We start from the raw sequence: 25435 nt of genomic DNA on the forward strand, positions 1-25435 counted from the left end.
AATGGCTAGTAAATTGATCTCATCTTAGGAAAGATGGACATTGTTAGTTTGATGGACCAACATAACATGTTCAAACTCGAAGCCATAACAGTATTCATGGACCCATATTACAGTATATGTGATAGTGGGCCCATGGCGCACATAGTCATCTACTTTGGGACTCTATTCCAATGAGGATAAATACAAGAGGGTAACCCATTTCAGGGTAAACCATACTTGAGTAAATCTACTTTCATTTCATTGTTGGCTTGCTCTTGAGCTAATTTTTGTTTTCCCGTGTCTGGGATATATTAGGAGGTGTATTTGATTTAGGCGACCACATGTTGTTGAAGTAAATCTATATCATTTTCTTAATAAGACTTTTGAGTCAAGATTTTCCATCAACAGTGAGGACCATTAAATGTATGGGTTAGATCATTGAAATAAGAAGATTGTGATGCATGATCCGCTCCCAGGCACAAGACTGACAATAGCGAGAGGACAGGAGGAGAGAGAGAGAATGGGATGTGAATAGAGGGAGTGTGGACGTGGAGAAAGCAATAGGTCGAGAAGAGAAAAGGAGGGATGGAGAGAGACAAAGAAGGAGAGATATTGACTAGTAAATTGATCTCGTCTTAACGACCAAATATGATCATGATCCCGTGCACACATATTTGATGACCGAGATCATTGATTGGATGGATTAGCATAACATAGCGGCCTAAAAAAGATCAAGCTTGAACCCAGACCACGTAACAGTGAGGTGTGGGGTGTCTTTCTATCGGACTTATTAAAGGTTCTATAATCATTTGATGCGAGTGGAATCATGGGAAATAGGCTTCGCTTCTGATTAGGGTGTAGACGAGCCGAGCTGAGCTTGGCCAAGCTCGGCTTGGCTCGTTAAGCTCAAGAGCTCGGCTCGGTTCGGCCAGGCTCGCGAGCCTTACCGAGCTCAGGTTATATTAAGGGCAATGATATATTCACACCCCTCATCTTCCCTCGACAGCCCTATCTAGTATAATTTGAGTCATTTGACTACTCTTTTTACACCGAGGGGAGTGGTCCAAGTAACAAATGGGGTTCCAAAAAAGAAGTGACATATTTTGCCTCCCCCTTTTACTCCCTGGACAACCCTTTTAGTGTATATATTAATATATAATATATATATTTAAATATATTAAATCCTTAACGAGCCGAGCCTAGCATGGCCTAGCTCGGGCTCGGCTCGTTAAGGATTCGAGCTTTTACCGAGCCGAGCTTTTACCAAGCCGAGCTCGAGCCAGTTTCCAAGCCCGATCCAAAATTGACACCCTTACTTATGATGCCCAACAATTTTCATTGACCCCAAATAGCATATATGTGTTAGTGGGCCCATGTTACACATGATCATTTACCTTAATTGTCTGTTCAGATGACGGTAAATGGAAGCAGGCCGGGAACCCATTTTTTGGTAAACTACATGAGAGGAATCTACTTTTCTTACATTGGTTTTATCTTGAACTAATTTTCATTTTCCAATGTGGAGTTAAATGTATTTTTTTCAAGCAATCCATTTTACACGAAGTATATAAGAGGGCACGGATCATTTTCTTGAGAAGATTTTTGGGCCGTGAACTATCTACAGCGAGGACTACTAAATGAATAGTTTAGATCATTGAAATAAGTATATCCTGATGCACTGTCCATTTATAAGCACAAGATTGACGATAGAGAGACGGCGTAGAGATGGATGGAGGGTGAGTGTGGAGAGAGAGAGAGAGAGAGAGAGAGAGAGGATGTGGAGGGAAGGAGGGGGGAGAGAGATAGAGAGTATGCGACTTGCCCCGCTTTGAGGTAAATGATGGGCGTGGGAGTACGTCTTGCACCCCCGTGACAGGTAAGTCACACAACTTATGGCCAGTGGAACAATCACCACTTTCTCTCGTACAGGGTAAATGATGCCCCCACTGGAACAAACTCTAGAAGAAATTATGTTCGTCTTGAATCACATCATATTATTAAAATTAGGAATTACATTACTTTTTGTGTGAACATGGGTCATGCCAAGAACATGTACTTTTATAACTAATCTTTTGGGATAAAAGCTGGGATATCTTCTTTTTAAAAATAAGAATGAAAATAAAATGAGTGCAGACATGATTCACATAGAAAATGTGGTATTAACAATAATACATTACTTGTTGTGTGAAGATGGGTCATGCAAAAATTATGTGCTTTTATAATTAATCCTCTGTGATCAGAAATTGAGCATTAAGAAAAGAGAGCTTAAACTTATGAGTTCACATGCTAAACGATCGTCGTTAATGTACGATATAAATTATTGACCTTGGGTTTCACAGGGTATGTAAGTAATTAAGGTCATTGATTTGGTAGATCCTCATTAAGAAACCTACACGATCTTTGTCACTCGCCGCATGCAAAAACTGCATGAATGGAATTGTTGTTAATGCGATTCATGATCTTTCACAAAGCACGTAAGTAATCGAGGTCACAAAGTACGTAAATTAAAAATGCCTGGATGGGTTTATGAGGTGTAACATTGAGACATCTGGAGTTGTTCTATACCCCATTTAGAGATCAACACAAGTGCAACTGCAGAGAAAACCCCATCTCTTTATTCGTCGCTGCAAATCAAAGCAAGGTTCGGTTGGGTATATGCCCCTGTAACCCTTGTAGCCCCGTTGTTCTGCTTATTGAAAGCAAATTCATGTATTGCCCCACCCAAAATCTCATTTTTAGGTCTCATGTTCTTCATTGTTTGAGATCTCCTGTTCGATAGATTGATTAAGCTAGTAAGAACTGATAGGGGTGGAGAGTTTTGTTTCGTGGATATAAGGTAGACGAGCTGTATCGAATTGAGGTAAATGCTTATTCTAGTATAAAGCTACTTCTTCCACTGCTTATATGCACGTGTCATATAGTGTGATTGATTCTTACATTTGGTATATGAGATTATGTCATATAAATAAAGATAAAATGAAAAGAATGTTAACAAGGTCGTTCTATTCCAAACATGAAAATTGAATACCCTATTTGTGAGACATGCTTAGGCGGTAAGCTGACTAGAAAGCTTTTTCCAAAAGAGAAAAAGTCTAGTGAATTACTTGTCATAGTTCACTCAAAACATTTGAACCAAATAGGTCTAATAAAGTCTCACCATGGAATCTTTCTTATCCTTTGTCATTTGTTAATGGGATGTCTCCCCCATCACCACTTCACACCTCTCTACCACATCCCTAAACCAAACCCCAATTCTAGTCAATCTCAGCCTGTGGTGGAAGGGACTACAAATCACAATCCTCTTCTTGATATTGGTCAAAGGGATAAGGTTTTCCACTGAAAAGACCAAAGTACCCCTATAGTTGGCCAATGAGGTTGTCGAGAAAATCCATCTAGCAAATCTGATCTGATCGTACACGGGTAAATGGAAATGTAAAAGTAAACATAAGCCACAAGTTGAACACTGAGATTCTATGTGGTTCCTCCAAGATGGTTACATTCACAAACGAGAACACAATCTTCACCGTGATAATTCAAAACACAAGGATTTCAAGAGCTTAACACAAAACCCACAAAACCGCAACCCCTTCCTTTCTATCTCAACCAAGACTGCACACAAGAGTAACCTGATAGAAAATCTTGTGAAGAAAACCCACGCGAAGAACACGAGAAGAAACTCTTCGTTTCTCCTCCCCACATTTTACAGCTGCCCCTTCTCTTCCTCGTTGAAGAGAGTTTGTATCTAGGTTTTACAGAAACATGAAACAAAGAGAGGATGTTTCTATTTTGGTTTCCCACTAAACCGTGGTGTTGGCCCATGTAAGGCAACCCAAGAGAGGGGTGAGGTCTAATAAAAAACTTGTTAAACTTAAAACTATTTTCAATTCTCATGCAACAATAATGTAGAAAATGAAGAACTAGAGAATAAAACCAATCAAATAAGAAATTAAAGAGAGAAAGAAATAATGAACCGAGTTTGTGGCTCAGCCAAACCCGGCCTACATCCACTCTCTCAAGGATGTCCCCTCCTTGACGCTTCACTAAATTGATCTCCTTACTGGTGAAAATTAGATTGTTTACATACGAAGATTGATCCGGTGCTTTCCCACCAACTCCGAAGCTTCATCCTCAATCTTCAACTCCTGAAGGTTGAGACAATGCATTCTCACCAGACAAAGGTTGATACGATACCTTCTCACCAGTTGCACACGAGAAAGAAACAAGAAAACCTTCTTACAAGGTTGATATATAGTGAAGCACTCACATAAAAAATATACAAGTAAATTCCTAGCTAATCCCTTGAATTATAACAAGTAACAACATAACAGTGTTTCTAGCACCCAAAAGATGATGCTATGGTAAGCAAATGCATCCACAAGTGTAAAATAATGAGTTTCATGGATCCCAAGGGTCATGATTATAAAATTGGAAGATATTTAGCCATCATAGCACCCCAAACAATTAGAACGGACGAACCCCGGTCAACCGTCTAACTAGCCATTGTAAATTGGCAAGTGCAGGAAATGCACTGTATGGTCGACCGTCTGCCGCCACAACCGACCCTGCACTGCCCATGATCGACCGTGAAAGGTCATGGTCGACCGTGGATCCAGTTTTTGCATAGTTTTTTTTAGAATTCATTTTTTTCCTTATACTCATGTTCAATGCCTTTTATGTTCATTCTTAGGCTAATTAACACCTCCAAGTGTCATTTACTCCTAAAAAACATTGAAGGATTAGTTTTTACAAACCAACTGAAGCTTCTCTTCAATTATTCAAGCCCTTCAATCTTCAATGATTGAATACTCAGGCAATATGTCTTCAATCTTTTTCTTCTTGTTCCAGATGATCGTCATCTCATGAATCTTCATTTCTTGATTTATGCCACAATCTTACTTCATTTGAATCTTAGAAAAATACTTTTTTAAGATAGTTATTTATTCGTACACCCAATATTCAAACATCAGTACACCAAGTAATGTAGGATAACATATTGTGTTCGTTGTCATCAAAACATGACTTAAGAGAGTGACCAAGGTTAAACCCCCAGGCTAACACATAGGAAACAAGACACTTCCCCACAGGGGGTATTGCCATCTCATCTCTAATCATATCCCCCACACCGACCCAAACACTTATTAATACACCCGATCTCGATCTCGCATATTTAATTGTTTTTACAAATTATCACATCTTTCACTAGCCAAACTCTACCCAAATATCCTCATAAAATCCCCAAAAAACATTAACTTTAATTCCTTCCCTAAGTTACCTAATCACTACCTAGTCTTAAACGCATCTAAATCTAACCCCTTATCTACACCACTCGGCCTAATCCATCATTCTATCTACATCATCCAAGGCCAAGAGGAGAATAAGGACCCTCCTTAGTCACATAAATAACGAAGATCGTTCTCCAAAAAGATACAATCATCATCAAAGAAGGAGATTCCCCCTTTTTTCACTTCTCCGCTCATTCTTTCCACTATACAACTTGCATTTTTTCCTTTCCCCCTTTTCATGCACTAAGTGGACTAGTCTAGAAGGTCCCTAATAGTCATCCCAAGTCTCGCCGAGGGTCGAAGCAAGGGTGCAGACAAGGTTATGTTAGACTTAGTCAAGCATCAATGTAGTTTATCTTTTCATTTCACCTCCACTTTGGTAGTTAAACACAACTATGCTAACTTTTGATAGAAACATGATTACTGATTTGTTAAATAAGAACTTCTAATTTTTTTACAAATGAATGATATGAAAATCCTTTTTTAAGTTATGTTACCTAATTCCATATTAACATCACTAGATTTCTAGTAGAGAGCTACCTCAAACATGTAGCCTGAGTGCAACCTTGTGGGTCCTTCCCACGCTATAATTGTGGCATATCTTAGAATATGGCTATAAAGTGCATTATCTATTTTCTCTTAGTCTCTTGATATTTACTTTTTTTGTCATTTGTTTCACTCTTATTTTACTCAACTCGCTGCTAAACCTAACACGTAACAACAACGAGGCATGAATCTCTGTTCTTGATCCGCTCCAACATCTACTTGTAGCTTGCTAGACAATTTCAGCTGCATGTGTCAGAAACATATACTATTCATTCATTTGGGGAAATGATATCAGCACTACAATGTTGTAATAACACGTGCGAAGTGTGTTGTCGTTTAGTATTTAAAGAGCTTGAAAGAGCTTTTTGAGAAATGTAATATCCCTGACAACCCTTTAAATACTAAATCATAAGATACTTTCGCGCATCTTATTAAAATGGTGGAGTGTTGATATCATTTCCCTTCATTTAAAGGTGCACAAAATAATACTAATAGTTGTTCGAGGTGTGTGCCTGAGGGAGTACTTCCAGATTCCATAATGATTGGTAACAAAAGGCGACCTATGGTGTCTTGCCTGGTAGAGGCGCTTTTTTGTCCATCATAAAATTGGTCCATAGTGACTCATTCTAAGAGGATCAGTATCCCAAACCGGCCTATGGAAACTCACCCATCGAGGCTTGAGTCGGTGCAAGTGATATTCCACATCAACAGACATTCATCATCGAACTTCGATAGTTCACTTTAAATCAGAAATTTTTTAAAGAAAATTTATTGTATTATCAAACATATGCCAATTTTTCAATCCACAAACGTTTGAAGGGGCATGTTAGAGTGTGCGAGATCTCACTGTTGGATCATCTTGTCAGTAGATTAGGCAAGCGCACTGGATGAGGTAGGTAGAATAAATTAGGATTCTAATCTAGATTAGCGTGATTTGATTCTATGTTTTGTCAGTGTCCAACAAATAGGAACACTGGCAACGGATCTTGGTGATCCAACTTTGAGAAAAACGCGGATAACAATTTGGATTGAATTGAAATAGAGAAATGACATACCAGAAGCCACGAGACAAGCTTTAAGGGATTCCTTTTTGGTTTATACTTGCTCTACAACCGACAATGATGGGGATTGTTTTCCTCTTTCTCTTAAATGTGGATTCATAGAGAATTGGAAAACGATTAGTTGTATGCAAGCATGACCATAGAGTCTCTTTTATAGATGTCTGAGAGAAGGGATGCAACTCCTCATCATGCGGACCCTTCTCTTAAACGTCTCTTAACATTTACACCCTTTTCAAATACTCCCTCTTGTTAAGTGCCTTTTCACAAGAGCGACCACTTAACCAGAAACGATATAGGCCGTCGATCTTGCAAAGGCTACATCCACCGTTAGGATTATTTCCTAACATGTTTATATTATCTTTCTATGTTTATCATTAAGTGTTCCATACAAACACAGTTTAAGATCGACCATAATCATCCAATATCAATCAAATCTTTGTGATCACTCAAATAGCAGGCTGGTTCCTAACAACATTCACATGAATTATAGTCTTGCTCATCAATCAATGTGCGAAGTACCATGCTCTATCTCTCTCTTTCTCAACCCATCTATGTGGAATGACTGAAACCCCAGTTACTCAGATACAAGTTTGGGAGGTTACATGAGCCAAGTTTTGCTCTCTCCATCCTGCTGCTACCCGGTGGTTGGAATCAATTATTCAGTAGGAATGTGTTTGACAACTGGGACCGTTGATCGGACCATCACAGAGCGAGCCATTGGATCCAGATCCCGTGTCAAATGAAGATCTCACAATCGAGATTTAGGTGGACAAAAAAAATAAAATCAATGGCTCAATATATCTGGACGTCATTTTTATCATGCCCAATCAACAATCTAGAATTATCGGATTGGATCATGGCAACGGGCCACGCCATAGGATGATTGTTTTGGTTAATGAAAAAGAATAGGCTTTAAAAAAAATAATTATCCCATTTATTTTAGCTAGAAATTACACGATGGTGGTGGCCTTATATTTACGGTTTGGCCCACTCCACAGATGATCCAACCGTCCACTTGTTGGGCCACAACTGTGCCCCAAAAATCATTTCCATAAGATGATCCAAAGATTCCTAACACTCCTATTGATTGTGGCCCAACAAATATGGACGAATAGGATCATCCTATGGACTGGGCTTGTACGGTTGTACCGTACCTTTAAAAAAAAAATACGTGTCTGTATGGGCCACCCAACACATCAGCTGCCACGTGGAATCGATCGGACTCTGCCCTCCGTCACTTTTTTTCCTCTCATAATACTGGAAAAAGGACCAATGCCAGATCAGATGCCATGTCGGACCGAAATGTCTAATAGGTTTGGGCGATATTCAAATTACGTCAAAAAGGGTTAAAGTCTGCCACAGGGCCCTCCTTTTTTGACGTTTTTTGACGTCAATTCATGGTCAAGGGGTGCGAATTATCCTACAAGGGGTGCGAATTTATCATCTCCCATAGGCTTGAGAAACAGCGATAGTTCCCCGCCCAAAAGCCATTTCGTCACTACCTTCATCTATAAATAGGGTTTTTTTTACTCTCTCTCTCTCTCTGCAATTCCTTCACTAGCATCCGATTCAGGTTATTTTCATCTACTTGCTAATATCTGTATCAGAATCTAATATCTGTATCAAAATCTATGGAATTTCATGAAGAAAATGACTTTCTAAATCGGACATTCTCTTTTGCTTCGTGTTATTGGATATAATTTAGCTTGTTTCGGATGAATAACAGGAAATTTGCTTAGCATTTGTGTTTGTTCTAGATTTTGGTACTGTTTTACTGCAAATCCGCAGGTCTGTAACTGCTGATGATTTTTTGCTTTGTTATTGGAGAATTTGAGATATGGTGATGAAGTTCTGTTCTGTTTTTCATTTTCCTTCGTACAGATCTCTTTTGTATACATAAGAGAAAATGTTTTTCATTTTTCCTTTCTGAGTAAATGAAATTCATCAGTAGGGTTTTGTTATAATTCACACGTTTTGATCAAATTTCTCGTCATTTCGGTGAATGTTAGGAGATCTGATCTGTACTCGTGTTTGTTGTTGAGAGTTTCATACTGTTTTGCTTTAAATCCGAGATGTAAAAACATGAATGAATTCATGATCCACTTTAATTGAAACAAAATTAGGCATTGAACATTTTGTTATGAATTTTGTTTCTTTGATTTTTTTTTTGGATGAATGGGAGGAGCATGCTTGTATTTGCTTTAGATCCACAGATCTGAATTTGTAGATGAATTTGTACTACACATCCAGAGAAAATAAATTGAACATTGAAAATTTGATTCCATTTCAAAATTTCAATTTGTTTTTTGATTATTTTTGTGCAAAGAGGATACATGTTTTTATGATTTTGGTATTGTCTGCTTCAAATCCCATAATCTAGCAACCTTGATTTTCAGTTGAGATCTTCTTAAATTGGATTTTAACATTGACGATAATTTCTCTTACTGTTTGAAATTTTTGGTCATTTTCGACGGAAAAGAAATTACACTCTTCTTTCATGTTCCTTGGGGAACTTCCCGTTGATTTTTCTTTACATTTTCAGATTGAATTCCTCAAGAAATTCCAGCTGAAACCTGGGAAATGGAATTTAGCATTCGGATTTTAATTTTTTTTATGTTTTTTTGATCTAATATTGGGGATTGGATGAATGATAACTTTTATGATCGTGCAAGTCAACATCAAAATTTAATTTATTTTTGGGTTTTCTTACCAAAACTTTGTGATTTTAAGAAGGGGCAAGATTATGCATCATTCTGTTGCTTACAGGCCATATCGTGGCACTGTTTGACTTAAAATCCTACAGTCTACACGTATTTATGAACTTTGATAGAGATCTCGAATAGAATTGAATCAATTCCATGATTTCTGTTCATTTTGATGCTCATAGTACAATTTTATTGTCCTGCAATCTTGACTTATGAACTGGTAGAGCCGTCTAATTGATGGAAAAATGGTAATATGCTTGGTTCTTTCACAAGATTAGTGTCATTCCTTTTGTCAATTAGGTCACATTTTTTTCTTTCTTATTTTGATGTCACGCAGTGCTGTTCTCAGAGTTTAAAGAAACGAGCATAGTTATGGATTCATATGCACTGAAATCTGTTTCAGATTTGCCTCCACCTTTCCGCTCAACTTTTAGTTTCAGGTAATGTATATTGGATGTCAGATTGAGATTGCGGTTTTGTCAATTTGATATTGTAATGGAAAGATTGCTTGTAATCCATTGAGTCATGTTTCCCACTCTATGTGAGGTTCTCATTGTTCTAGTTACCTAATGTAACTAGGATTGCTATGGAGCATAGTGCCTAGTTGGACTAGGAGAGAAAGAGGAGAGTTAGTCTATGAGTCTTATAGTGCCATGGAAGAGGTTCCCCTCTCTCCTAATTACTATACTTGTAAGATCTCTCTAAAGAAAAGGCTCAAAGGCCCCACACTAGCTTGTCCGTCAAAACAATTTCCATCAATCAGTTCAAGTACAAATCAGTCGAGCAGGGAAAACAATGAAATCAACATCTCGTCCTCCCCCTTTGTTGCTTTCTCTCATCTCTTTAGATCTTAGTGATTTTTTTTTCATTCTTTCTCACAGTGAATCATCTGAAAACTTTATCTATATCAATTTATAATCTTGTTTTCTAGGATTGGATGAAACGATGAAGATGAGGTAACCTTTTGAGGCAATGGCTTATTTTAGTGGTTGAGGAATTGATTAATAGAGTACCATATATCGGTTGTCATGAGGCGGTCATGCCAGGAAGAGGTATATATGTGATTCCAAAAAGTTGAGAGGGTAGTTCTGATCTGTTGTTTTCAGAGAAAATAAGAAAAGAAAATTAAAATAAGGCTTCCTGTCAATTATTTTGCCGTCCACATGTTAGGACCTTATTACTGGTTCTGCTGGTTCCTCATTCTGTTCTCAACTCGGTTTCCATATCATTTTCCTTGCTCGTATGTTATGCATTAAATACTTGAGCTACGCTCAGCTGCTGCTTTTAAGATATAGGTTATCTTTATTCACTTGAAATTCCACAAAATATTATTAGATGAAGTCAGCAGTGTTTCATTTGTTTAAATGCAGGTATTTCAATTCGTTGCAGAGTGAATGCTTTTCTGCTTGTTTCCTCTCCGACATAAACATGGTTATCTCAGCACCTACTGGAAGTGGTAAAACAGTCCTATTTGAGCTCTGCATTTTGAGGCTTCTTTCAAGGTTCCTGACTCAGTACGGAAAATTCAATCATATAAAAGGAACTCTCAAAACGGTTAGCTCTCTCTTGACGTTGATGGTAGTCTGTTGCTTTTTCAGAGAAAAAGGAAAGAAAATAGGTACCTTCGAATGGGACCACATTATTGCCTCTGTTAGGAGGTTATTCCCTCTGTGACTCTACAATTAATTCCTTTTGTCAGTGGAAAGCAATTTTTTTCCATTAGCTTGTCGTTGTCCCAATGATCCCTGGTGTTTATCTAAAAAATTATTTAAATAAGATTATAAGTTTTCATTGTGGTGCTGTTAATGATATTACTATTTCATTGAGTTGGTGATTAATATGGACAAATGTATATGCAACAATAAATTTAATGCCTTCCGAGGATATGGTTTGTGCTTTTTTAACCAGTCACATTTAACTCAGGCCATGAGGATGAGTTGAATGCATTGTAATATTGTACTTTTTCCGCTTTTAAAAGTCGCACTGTCCTGAATCTGACCTGAAATTAATTCTGTTGGATTCTGGTCTTTTTCTTCTCCCATGACTAAAAAGATCTATATAGCTCCGTCAAAGGCCTTAGTACAGGAGAAGCTCCGTGATTGGACCCAGAAGCTTGGTTCATGGGGAATAAATTGCTTGGAGCTGACAGGGGACAATGATTCTTACAATATGAAGAATATACAAGAATCGGACATAATACTAACTACTCCCGAGGTGCATATGCTAGTATACCTGATTTTCATTTTGTTTCGAAATATAAATTGGATGCTTTCTTTCTTATTATCTGTGCTAAATTCAAGCCTCACCGCTAGAGCATGAAAAATTGGATTCATTATTACGTCTACAGAAGTTTGATGCTGTGACCCGACATCGCATAAGGGATGGTGGCCTGAGCTTTTTTAGTGATATTGCGCTTGTACTTATCGATGAAGTTCACCTGTTAAATGATTCACGTGGAGCTACTTTGGAAGCAGTTGTTAGTAGAATAAAAATGCTTGCTTGCAACCCTGAGATGAATTCAAGCCCTTTGGCTCATGTTCGTTTTCTTGCGGTTTCTGCTACGATCCCTAATATTGAAGACCTTGGTAATTTTACCTTGGGATTTGCTAGCGTCCATCGCAAAAAGGCATTTCGCAGATGCTCTGTCGCATGTCAGAGCTGCCACACAGGCTCACTTTTCAGCAGATTTTGTCTTCATTCACTGTGTGGCTGCTCTGACATGCGACAGAGCATGTACGAAATGCCTTTTACGACGGACCCTAGCAAATCCCTTTTACCTTTATGAAAACTACTTATGTAAAAGAATTGTTTTTATTACTTCCCTTTATAATTGATATCAATCATCAGAAGTTCAGAAGAAATTGGATTATTTTCTCACTTCGCATTGAATTTGCAGCGGAATGGCTTGTTGTTCCCGTAGAAGGCATTAAGAGGTATATGTTAGGTCCTCATTTAGGAACGATTTTCTGTTATATTTATTTCAATGGATACATTACCCTTCTAATTTTTACATCACAGATTTGGAGAAGAAATGAGACCCATAAAGTTGACCACCAAAGTGTTTGGTATTCTTCAGGCATTTTATTTTTCCCTGCTTGAGTTATGTCATACTTAAGTGTTTGGCTTCCAGTCACAGGCTTGTAGCCATGTTCACTTGCTTGTAATTTCTTGATTAGGTTTGGTTTCTTTTCAATGCACTTTAGCACAACTTATTTATGCAATGTTTATTTTTACATTTTGAACTGATTTGATCAAAATATGATGAGTTGTTAGATTAATCTCAGCCATCAAATTTACAAAGTGGTTAGATTTCAAGATCCAATGGATTGCTTTATTTACCTTAGATGTGAAATTGTATGGTTGGATTTAATTCCATTTTAATTGAGCAAACACTAATTTGATTAGTTTAGGGTGAAAATTTTAAAGAGTCAAGTATTTATTAGTCCTTTCCTCATTGGTCCTGCATCAATAAGAGCTTATACTTCATGTCAATAATCATCATCTTGATTTTATGCCTTTTCCCCTTAAATTTATTTGGAGTAATCCTTGCTTCTACACTGTCTAAAGATCATTGCAAGTTTACAGTTATTTACTATTGTCTGCCGTCTTTATTGGTTCTCACAATTACCTTGTTTGCCTTTAGCAGGCTATGCCCCAGCAAGAAATGACTTTTTATTTGAAAGGGTATGTGCTCTCTCTTTTTCATCTCATTTGCCTGTCATAGTATGGGGTTTAAACTATCTTCTTATGCCCTTTGTTCTTTTGTGATTTGGTCAATTTGAATTTCATGTCAGAATATGTTTACTATCCTAATTATAAATGGAAAAATATATTTTGTTCTCTTGGTTCTGATTTTTTTTATCTTTTTTCGTCATTCAGCGCCTTCAGAACTTCATTTTTGGTAAGGAGGGATCATGAGGCAAACTGTTGCATTGGATATTCTTTTCTGGTTTTGGGGTTTCACTTTTTGGAGTGCATGAAGGAGAATGTGATTTGTAAAATTTTCTGCAGACATACTTATGCAACATTCAAGAGGGAAATCTGCATTGGTTTTCTGTTCCACCAGAAAAGGAGCACAAGAAGCCGCACAATGCCTCTCTCAGACTGCAATGAGGCTTGGCCATTCAAATCCATTTATAAAATACAAAGAACAACAGGATAGGCTAAAGGAGGCTTCTCTATCATGCAGTGATAAGCAAATGCAATCATGCATTCTATATGGTGGTATATACTAATCTGTTTTCTCAAACGTCCTCAATCTTATAGATTTTCAACAGTTAGGAAACACTGTTATCCTCTTTGTTATGATCCGGCTAGCTTTGTTTTTTGGTTGGACTAGGCCTAGTTGTGGTGGTTCAGGAATACAGTTTCGCATGATATACTGTATTACACTCCATGTCTTGTCTCATGGAAGGTTATATGCTTGTCTCTACCTGCAGTTGGTTATCATAATGGCGGGCTTTGCCTAAAGGATAGAAACCTCATAGAAGCTCTTTTTCTGAAAGGCGATATTCAAATTCTATGCACTACAAATACTCTTGCACATGGAATCAACCTTCCGGCACATACAGTCGTAATTAAATCAACACAATACTTGTGCGCTGAACTTGTTTTTATATTTACAGTTTCATTATTCAAGGTCAATTACAAAAATTTAACATTATCGATTTGCTTTCTGTTCTATCAAAACTTTACTTTTGTCTAGCAACAAGGAGAAAGGCCTCTACTCAGAATATGATCGGTCAATGATATTGCAGGTTTGTCATCTCATTTTCTCCCGCTTAATTTTTAAATATTCTATGCCCACTGATTCTTTACCAGTCTGCATAAAATGATTGTTGTTCTCTGCAACTTATTTCAACCATAAACAGATGTAATTTAATTTTTATTGTTGTTATTATTATTGTTTATTATGCAATGTTGAAGGTATGTTTTGCATGGTGCCAAACACACGGATGAAATTTCCTCCAAAGTGGTACGAAGAATGAGCTACAAATCATCATAGCTGATTTATTCATGTATCATAATCATCATACTTCATAGTGTTGCCTTCCCTGCCAGTATTCACACTCTAAATCACTGTTAAGAGATAGGGTATTTTAAGCTGTTTTACATTGGTTTTACTATGTTATTCATGTGTAATTGTGTAGTTAGGATGGGCCCATCATAATAATGGCATACTTCTAATTTTTCTTCAATACATAATGAACGAGGAGCTTTCTGGGGGGCCATGGGTTAGACACTACTTAGATTTCACACCCCATGAATTCTCTCCTCCTCTCTGTTTCCTTTCTTATTTCTTTAAGTTCTCTTCTCATCCTCAAACTCCACGACTTTTCTCCAAGAGGTATTTTCTTTTCTTTTACTTTAACATGGTATCAGAACTCGGTTCATAAGTACCTTGGTCTGATCTATGTGTTTTTTCCTTGGAAAACCTAGATTGAATCTTTCTTCATCACTATTTTTTCTTTGAATCTCTTTGTGCTGAGCAAACCTTGGACTTTTCTCCATTTTTACACAGAAATTCCTAGGATTCTCTGTGTTTTTTGTGCCCTAGTATGTACCAAGGTATTCTTCATTCAGTAATGAGTAAATGACGAAGTTCTACCAAAGGATATGCATATTCCATGCATAAAAAGGTCTTGCTGCTCATCCGAATTGTTGTGCCGTCTTCTTGTGGATTGTTAAAATTATTGCCCTAGTTTGGGCCTGAACTATTTTCGTGTCGATAAGCCTGTTGTGCTGCTTAGTGCAGACAGTGGATGTAGTCTGCCTTGGACTGTTTTGCATCCTTTGTTCGGACTATTGTGCAGCCTGTGTGGAGTGCAGTGCAGTCTTCACGAGAACTGTTGTGCATCCTTTTTTGTGGACTGCTGTTCTGAGCTGTTGTGCATATTTAGTGTGGAATGTTGTGTAGCCTTCTAGTGGGTGCACTATAGTGCTGCTTTGTGTCGGATTGTGTGCATCCTTCTTGTGGACTGTTGTGCAGCCTCATCTGAACTGTTGCGCATGTTGATGTGGACTGTTTTGCCTTACTACCATATTTGTTGGTCAAGGGTTTAATGTTGGTTTGGATCAGTTGCTGATTTCTTCTTTTTGATCTCCATTTTTAGTGAAATAAGCCTAGTTTTTCCTAACATAATGGAGATACAAGGGATTCAACTTCTACCAAATTGAATTTGGCCAACAACCTTCTGTGGGCTAAATCGATGAAGGCATCTCTTGGAGCGAAAGGGAAAGTTGAAATTTCTGATTGAAAATGATAGTAGGTATGAAAAGTGTATTAGAGAAAATTATCAAATTATGACGATTGAGGTATATTATGGGACCACATGTTAATGCAAATGTGATATTCCTTGACATGACCAAAGAGATATGAGAAGCTTGTCTAGGACACATTCTTTAGAAAAAAATGCCATATGTATGATTTTTTTGACAATATATTCTAGTTTCAACAAGGAAACAAGAGTTTGAGCAAGTATTATAGTATGTTCCATGGTATGTGGGAAGAGCTGAATGTGTATTAACCTCTTACATCTGAATTTGATCTATTGAATGAGAAAGAGGAGTTTTGCTAATCTTCTTTTTGGGTAGGGTCTAGAATATCATTCAACTCATGGTCAGATACTGGTAAGCAAAGAGCTTCCATCTTTTAGTAGTCTTTATTCATGAGTTTAGGTAGTTGGTATTTCTGAGTACTCTTCACATTTCAGTGTTGGAGAGGACTATACCTTCGCATCCTCAATAGTCAGAGGTGATGGCGGCAGAAGACATGGTTGTGAATCCCGGGAGGAGTGGGGGGTTGGGCTTAGAGAACGTGGTAATAGAAAATGTATGCATTGTGGGGGAACAAATTATACATCTGACATGTGCTGGGATAAGTTTGGAAAAGTATATGAGCTAATCAAGTTGCCTTGTTGATTGCTAAGTACTCTTCGTAATTTTTTCATACTCTCATGTGAGATTACAACTGAATCATCGGTAGGAACACAATTTTTAAAGTATAAAAGATTAAATTAAGCCTTCTCCAACAGCTTAAGCTTTTGGAGCAATTGGATGTTTCACATGGTATCAGAGCAAAGGTCCTGAGTTCAAACCTCCTTAATATTAAAAAGTCCACATGCAATGCCTAAGCCAAAAAATGGGGCCACATGTGCCACATGTAGGCCAGCCCAAAAAGAGGGGCCACACGTGAGGGGGAGTGTTAAGTATAAAAGATTAAAATACGCCTTCTCCAACAGCTTGAGCTTTTGGAGTAATTGGTTGTTTCACAACAATTATGTTGCATATACTACTCTCCTTGTTTTTAGTTTGTTTTCACTTGGTCATTGACTGACTCATGCTCCCATTGAAAATTAGTCACATAATAGTGCTCCTACTGATGATTCAATTGTGATCTCACATGAGGAGTCTGGAAAACTCATGAAGAGTACTCAACAATCTATAAGTCATTGTTCCTTATCCAAGCTATGTCGGCCCATTCATAGAGTACTCTTCTGTTTGTAGTCAGTCTTCACCTTGTGTCAATGCCTCAGAAGCCTCTGACCACATGACAGATGAGTCCTCTAGGATTTCATAATTTGACAAGTTTGGTGTAAATTCGTTTGTTACATTTTATGTTTTTTGCAAGTTGTCTTGTACTTTTCTGGAAATTTTATTCATATTGTCTGGCTGAGAAACATACATTGTCTTGCCCACCGATTAAGAGAGATGAGGTGGAGATGGCACGAGAGTAGGGAGGGAGAGGCAGCATTGCCCGAGCCAGTTGTAGACCGAAGAAGACAACAAAAGGTGTGGAACTGCTATTGTATGGGGTGGAAATATCACAATTATAAATGTGTAAATGAAGGAATTGTAATTTCTATTTATTTCTTTTTTGATTTTTCTTCTGCCCAGAGAGTGGAGAGGGACACATGGTGTTTATGGAGAGAGATGTGTGAGGGAGAAGAGGTTTTTAGTTCGAGGGAGGATAGCCTGATTATGATTTTCCTTTCATTACAAGTGAAATCATAGCAAAGATGGTGGATGTCATTTTCATTGAATTTCACATTAAATTCAGCGCCCTTGAATATTGATTCTGCTAAAAATGAGCCCCCCAAATTGTGTAAAAATTAAAAGAAGGGAGATTATAGATTTTGTGGTGGAGGAAAAAGAGAGATAAGAGATTTCAGGGTATTGAAAAAGGAGTACCTTTAGAAAGATGAAAGGGTTGCCCCGTTGGCGATTATCTTGATTGTATGGCTCTGATACCATGTAAATTCTACTATTCTGGTTATAATTTGATGAATCAATGAAGATAGGAAGGAGAGGGGAGAGATTTCGTATGGTCAAAATGAAAAGTCACGATACAAGTCACATATATAGGCTTTGGTCAAAATGACCTTATTACCCTCACTGCTAGACCACTTCTAACCCTCCCACACTGACTAAAACGTGCATATGTGTAAGACATCTATCTGTTGATACTTCCATATTCTTGCCTATAGATGTTATTGAAAGTGACTCTACATTTTTGGACTTGCAGATGTGTGGGAGGGCAGGTCGTCCACCGTTTGATGATACTGGCACAGTTATAATTATGACAAGGAGAGAAACAGTAATTTCTTCTTTATAATTTTCTGTGTAATTGGTTGTTACTCAGCATTCCTTGTTTCCTCCCAGAATATATTTGTTTTTGCCTTTTTGGCATATGAAACGTGATAATTTTATTTATGATGATAGGTTCATTTGTATGAGAATCTTTTGAATGGATGCGAAATGGTGGAATCCCAGTACGTTCTTGACAGACTTTATTCTAGGAATTAGTTGTTTTTTTAGTTCTTATGTATTTTATAATGCTTCACGAATCTTCTAAACTAGTCAGAATAAATGTTATTGTCACCTTAGATTGCTTTCATGTATAACGGAGCATCTAAATGCCGAGATAGTTCAGCTAACTGTCTCTGATATAAGTTTGGCAATTGAGTGGTTGAAGTGTTCGTACTTGTTTGTGCGCATAAAAAAGGCACGTGTTCATGAACATACTGTGAAGAAATTTCTGTGGATAATTCTTGCTTATGCTTTAAAGACTTTTTATCTGATACCCTGCATAAATAATCAGAATCCTGAATATTATGGAGTTAAGAAAGGGATTCCCCGCGAACGCCTAGAGAAGCATATGCAAGGTTTTCTTATTCACTTTTATTGTGATTGTGGTCTTGATTACTCTTTCTGTCTTTTGATTATTTTTATCTGAATACCAGAGATATGCGTTCAGAATGTTAATGAGCTATCAAGATGTGGAATGATCTGGACAGATGAATATGGTTTTCTCCTGAAGCCGCTAGGTAGCTTGTTGTCTTCTTGGAATTTCACTAGCTTGCTTGTTATTGTTAGCCACACATTTGAGCAATTTAATGTTATTGTTTTTCAGCTATACTTGACCTTCCATGAAGCTTTTAATGGCTATTTGAATGATCGCTTGATAATAATCACATCCGTTTCATTATTTAATGATCGCTTGAGTTGGTGCAATTATCAAAACATGCTAGGGCCAACATCAGTAGCCTATTTAAATTATCTTTTTTTGAATGACTTCATTTTGTACATTATCTTTAGCAAATCTGCTATTTGGATGTTCTTATTCCACGATGCTTTCCAGGATAATGGTACTTGAAACTTGAAAGGGAAATGTAAATGCATAAACCTATTCATTTAGGTTAATAACATCATGCCTATATAGTGCAATTGTCATCTACTGGAATTGTGTCATTGGTTTTTACAAAATCTTTCCACGTATGTATCAACAGAGCCCGGAAGGCTGATGGCAAAATATTATTTGAAATTCAATACAATGAAAGACATTATGCAAACTCCGGAGACCTTCAGTCTGGAAGATGCACTTCGTATTGTTTGCCGCTCTGAGGAAATCGCTTGTATGTGTTTCCCCTTGCTGTTATCAAGTCCTACTGTCACTGGTTAGCTGCAGGAATCATGGATTTTTTTCCCCTGAAAATTCAAGGGATCCAGCTGAGACGCAATGAGAAGAAACTTCTAAATGACATCAACTCTGATAAAGATGGCCGGTTGCATTTTCATGTCAGCGAAAATGGAAAAAGGAAAAAGCGGATTCAAACGAGAGAGGAGAAGGTATTTGTGTTATCAAACGACTGCTTGACTGGTGATCCTTCAATTCACGATTTATCCCTCAACCAGGTCTTATCTTGACTGCATGCTATTTCTTTACATATATTTTTAATGTTTTAAACTTATTTCTTTACATATTTTTTAACCTTATATTAACAGGAGGTATTGATTAATGTACATTTCACAGGACATGAACTCAATATGCTCAAACGGATGTAGAGTTTCCAGATGCATGAAAGAGTGTTTTATTTATAAAAAGAGTTACAAAGGAGCTTTGAACTCATCTCTTCTTGCCAAAAGCTTACACCAGAGACTTTGGGATGACAGCCCTTATTTGCTGAAACAACTGCCTGGAATTGGAATGGTCACTGCAAAGGTTTTCTTTATCACTGAATCTTTCCTCATTAATTAAGTTTTCTTAATTGATTTCTTGTGACATGATGTTCTATCTTCAAATCAAGTCCAAAAAACATTGTATCGGGTGTTGATTCCAAAAACAAAGAAAACTCCTTGGGTCTGCTACTACTTGGGCCAGTTGTTATGTTTGTATATTTTGTTGGGAATAGTAAATAAAGTAAACATGGGTAGAAATGGAAACTTAAATGATATTCTAAGCACGGTATTTCAATCACAAAGGTGCACATATGCACATGTTATATTGTTACAACTGTCTATACTTGTGTATTTTGCATCTTCTTCTGTAATTTTGTAGTATGTTTCTAATTTGGATCTTGATCTTTATTGGGCTATTGGAAATTTTCAAGCACGGAAGTGTCTTTATTTGAGTTGAAATACCTAAAGAAACATCAGAATAAGAGAAGGAAACAAAAAAAAAACCCATGTTTCATAGTTGTTTGTACAAAACCCTAGTTGCACCTTTTTTTTTTGAAATGTGCAATTTGGGTGACTAGAACTGGACTTGAACTGACTCATCCATCCAAACCATCTTTATGTCATCCAATACCCAAGTCAAGTGAGTTATGTTGCACAATAACAGTTACAAATGTTGGAATGGTTATAGCAGGTTAGACAGTGCAAACTCTGAAAAAAAATTGAATTTTTGGATTCAGAAGTGTTCAAAGTTAATACTTCTATATAATAAAGCTACTGATATTGGCACGACCATGTTTTGATAATGGGGTAAAACATGGTCGTGCAGATATCAGTGGCCTAAAGTAATTGTGTTATACTTGTACATGCAATTATTATACTTATACATGGTAAAATAAGTGCTTTCCATGGACAATGGAGAATTCTAAACAATGGTAATGCTATCTACAACCCATAAACAATAATGTTAATAGCATTTCTAAAACCAGATAATCTGTTGAAGTTCTATATATGACGTGTGGTGTGGACACGAGTCTCACTTAAGAGAATCCGTGTAAAATAGCACATAGGTATTCGATTAAGTAGCTTGCAAAACTGAGTTGACTTGGACAAATAGTATAAACTGGACATTATTTTTAATCCTTGTATCAAACTAAATTGTCTTTTAATTTTCTAGTACCCTTTGTTCTATTAAGGCACTACATTCAGTGGGAATCAATTCTTTTGCTACCATGGAGGAAGCTGATCCAAGGAAGATAGAAATGGTTACTAGTCGGAAGTATCCGTTTGGGAACCATATCAAGGACTCCCTATTATCGCTTCCCCCGAAGGTTGACATGAAGATTGAGGAGTCTGAATGCCAAAGACAAGGAACGTCAAAGTTAATAATCACGTTGACTCGCTTATCGCAACAAATCTCATCAATGAAGCGGCACTATGCTGATATGGTATCATTTAAGAATATTTCAATTGGTTTTCCACATGATAAGATATCTTCCTTTAAAACATAAGCAAAAGCGATGCATTTCTTTTTACAGGTTGTAGGTTTTGAGGAAGATAATGTGATCCTTTTTCATGAGAAAATAAGGTCATATTGACTTTTGTTTATTCTGCATGGGAATTTAGTCTCTATCCTCTATTTTTTTTTTTTCCATTCATGCCGGAAGGTCATTTTCCTTATTTCCTTATCTAATCAGCGTACCTTTTCTGGATTTTTTGCAGCAGAACTGAAGAGTTTTCCAGGTAAGGAAACTAAAATATTCAGTAACTCTTCTTACCTGGTTTCCAGCTATTAAAATTCAAGTGAAAAATTTAAACCGTCTTTCTTGCCAGACTTTGAATTGCTGCTATGTTATCATAGCTAATTTCTGAAATGATGAAACTGCTGATAAGCCTTGCTGGTGAAAAAGAACTTTTCACCCTCTTACTTACATCCCAAGTCATAAAAGGCCGAATCAAGTTTTGAAAACTCGAAAGTCAGCAAATCAACCCAAACCCATGTGTTTGATTTCAATTGAAACTCACTTGTGTTTTCTTATTGAGGTTGTGGGTACTCAATTGAATTTTTTCAAGTACTTGATATTTTTTTTGGCATTTAGAAAAACCAAGTTACCTCTTTAGATTGACCTGGGTTTTGATTGACTGGAGTGAACAGATGGTGACTTTGAAAATTTGAGCACGGAAATGGGTTTATAAACACTGAACTGAATACTGAGGCAATAATATGACAAACATGATCTAGGTGTCATTATATTGAAAGACAAATGTATCACATTCCATATCATGGCCATTGTAGTACTCAAGTGACCATAATTCTGATTTCTGACTAGCCATAATTATTACATTGCTAATTTATTAGGTAGCACTCGAGCTTCAACGTAGGTAAAATTTTTAATTGGTTTTGTTGAGAAATACTTTGACAAAGTCCACTCAACCCCCATGTTATTTGCTCTTGATATCCTCTTGTGACTGATGACAAGGTGGTTCGCATTTCAGCCCATATTGTGCGACGATCCATGTGTCAAATTCGCAGCATGGAAAGTTGACTGTTAAAGCTGATCTTATTTTTGAGGAATATGGTGAAATTTGCTTCGCCGTTAAATACCTAATCTAAATGACTTAATATCCATTACTTCAGTTTTTGATGTTGGTGATCTTTATGCAGTTGGACTGGATGTCCATGTAGAACTTGTATTGACTCGGGAGATCAACACGAACACAACTCGGGCACGTAGAAATCCAAAGCGCGCATCTAGATGTTCCCGGCCTAAGGAACTTTATGTGGTGGAAGATGATGACAACAGTGCCAATTCTCCAGCTCCAATTGATGAGCATATTTCAAGTAAATCTACTAGGGACATCTCTTCTATGTAAGTTTTAGCTAGCGTGCAAGATTTGATAATTAGAAATCATTTCCTAAATTTTTTTCAAGTACTTGCTTCTGGTTGGTCACTGCTAGAAGAACCCATCTTGGTTCATCACACATCACCGTTGTATATGTGACTCATGTTAATGGATCTGGACAGTCCATATGGTGGACTTTAGCATGGATGGGGATTCATCTTTCAATTGATTGACTTTTTCCTTCTTGATTTGTAAATATTTTACAATTTTTATTTTTGGTTGCCTGTTTGAATGCAATTCACACTGGATGGTTAACTAGGATCATCCAAGCATACAACCACATGAGGGTGATGACGTGCAATGGCCCAGAAATGTTCTCTTTTAATATTATACATTCATTTCAAGTGTTCTGAACCATTTTTTTGTGTTCCTCCTACAGGCCCACCTTCAACCTTCTAGAGGAAGAGATGGATGAAGGTACTTTTAATAATTATTGTTCATTTTAAGTGTTGAAGAATTCAATGTTTTTAAATTCAGACCAGCCATAGAATGAGCTAGGTGGCCAGTCTGGTTGAAGGTTTAACTTAAAAAATTGTAAAGATACTAAAATAATCGATAAAATTAAAAAAAATTATAATAAATAATTATTAAAACTAAGGATTGTTTTACAATGTAGAATAGATGCTACGATATCATACATTGCCCACTTGTATGGTGAAGGTTAGGGCTGGCAGACCACACCATTTACTAACTCGAATGTGATTTTAATCTTTTTATTTATTCCAGGTGTTGTCTTTCTTGAAAATGAAGAACATGGATCAGAGATAGTAACTGCACATACCATATTTGACCACATCCGTAAGAAGTCTAAAAAGTTCCAGATGTTTGGAACTTCAATCTCTGCAATTCCTTCTCCATCCAATGTCTTATCTCCGACAAGAACAATATTGAATCAAACAGTCTCAAATGAAATCCAAACAAAGATTGTGATACTATCAGACTCGGAACCCATCAGAACTTCTGCCAGTTGCAGCTACCCAAAGATCTCTTCAAGCAGCATAGATGCAAAAATTTATAACATTGACGAAAATGAAGCACCGGAACGCTTGAACAGCAAAGGAAATTATGAGCTTTCTACTGAATTTCTTAGTGATGTTGCCGATCTAACAGAAATTAAGGACCCATTTTGTGTTACTTTTGTCGGAAAAAAGGACGTCAATGCTGCTGGCTGGCAAAGATCTATGCCATTAAGTGAGCAAAAGCTAAGTTCAAGGGAATCAAATACAGTTTCTGAAATGGAAATTGATAATATGCTACTGGAAAGCCATTTAATCTCTGGAAGCATTAGTAACATTTCAAAGTCTGAGCTTTCTTCTGAAAATTCAAGCACTGTTACTGATCAAACCAAAACAGAAAAGATGATTTCTGATAACGAGATATTGGAACATCATTTAATCTCTGGAAGTTTGAGTAACAGCGGAAAGGCCGAGCTTTCTTCTGAAACTTCAATCACTGTTACTGATCAAACAGAAACCGAAAAGATGGTTACTGATACCTTCATAGCGAAGGAGGATTTCCGGGTGGCTTATTGGGAGAGAGCTTCACCATTAAAAGAGAACGAGCCAAGTTCAAAGGAATTGAAAGCAGGCATTGGAATGCAACTTGATAGACAGTGTTGCTCATTGTCAACAGCAGGTGAGAACATGGACTCTCCTTTCCTTGGGTTCAGGAGCGTCTTTTCATTTCTTTGATTGCTTTTGCAGTAGATATATAGAGGGCATTGTGGTTTCTTTTCTTTGCTTCCATGCATCTAGTTTTCTTCAAACTTCTTATACTAGGATTAGAATGCACAAAATCGAAAACCATGTTCCAGTGATTGTTTTAGAACTCGTCCACCCAGTTTGAGCCCAGCTTGACAGTAAGCAAAGTGAGTTTCTTACAAATCTTTAGTATATAATAACGGCTTGATCTATGCTATGACCCATATCGATCTGTTGCGCTCAATCTACACATACCTGCATTTGTTGTGTTTGGATTGCCAGAATCATGCGCTGGAATTGGCATCCTATTCCTATTCTGACACCGGCATTTGGTTCAAATAAACTAACCAAGTAAGGGAGGCGGAATTAAAACCAGAGCAGAATAGATGGGAAAATGCTGAATTTGTTTCCTGCCCAAGAGCTGATTCTGCCCTGGTCGGAATTAAAATTTTAAACTTTTAATAAAAAATTGTATTGGGTTTTTTTTGTTCCATTCCATTGACATGCGAATCAGAATCAGAATGGGAATAGAATTTCTGATCTCTGATTCCGGCAATCCAATACAAAAATCATTATCTCCACCAAACATCTGCCCCTACCAGCCACATCTCTATTCTTATTAACTCGACCAAACAAAACAAAACGATGTGGGACTATTTTTAGATCTTGGTATGCTATTTACGCCCTCCATTTCTCAGTTCTTGCTGTAATTGATGTATAAATGGGTGTAATCACCCATTTTTAATTTGGGTGTAAATTTTGTTTTATGCCCATTTTACATTGAAAGAAACGGAACACTAAAA

At 37.1% G+C, this 25435-nt stretch overlaps 1 protein-coding gene across 7 annotated transcripts; it reads left to right on the forward strand.

Moving 5' to 3' along the window:
* Positions 1–2276: 2276 nt before the first annotated feature.
* On the forward strand, positions 2277–24856 carry RCK (DNA helicase ROCK-N-ROLLERS). 7 transcript variants are annotated; one of them, XM_077397463.1, is made up of 27 exons: positions 2277–2839; positions 9911–10013; positions 10944–11127; positions 11626–11787; positions 11921–12158; positions 12470–12506; positions 12592–12638; positions 13217–13257; positions 13453–13474; positions 13585–13797; positions 14013–14169; positions 14279–14330; positions 18098–18169; positions 18295–18344; positions 18460–18577; positions 18674–18737; positions 18816–18899; positions 19362–19487; positions 19574–19767; positions 19886–20074; positions 21225–21476; positions 21567–21616; positions 21751–21771; positions 22525–22607; positions 22694–22898; positions 23312–23349; positions 23659–24856. In XM_077397463.1, exons 2-27 carry the CDS (start codon positions 9946–9948, stop codon positions 24621–24623), a joined length of 3732 nt encoding a protein of 1243 aa, XP_077253578.1. In that variant the 5' UTR covers positions 2277–2839; positions 9911–9945; the 3' UTR covers positions 24624–24856. The 7 variants fall into 7 exon arrangements, with proteins under 7 accessions (XP_077253578.1, XP_077253577.1, XP_077253579.1 ...); XM_077397462.1 differs by lacking the exon at positions 2277–2839 and adding an exon at positions 8391–8441; XM_077397464.1 differs by lacking the exon at positions 2277–2839 and adding an exon at positions 8391–8441 and having other exon boundaries at positions 21754–21771.
* The last annotated feature ends 579 nt before the right edge of the window (positions 24857–25435 follow it).

The sequence above is a fragment of the Tasmannia lanceolata genome, unplaced genomic scaffold (assembly GCF_043159265.1).
Source record: "Tasmannia lanceolata isolate RefF3 unplaced genomic scaffold, GAP_Taslan_0.1 ptg000015l, whole genome shotgun sequence".
Classification (NCBI taxonomy): Eukaryota; Viridiplantae; Streptophyta; class Magnoliopsida; order Canellales; family Winteraceae; genus Tasmannia; species Tasmannia lanceolata.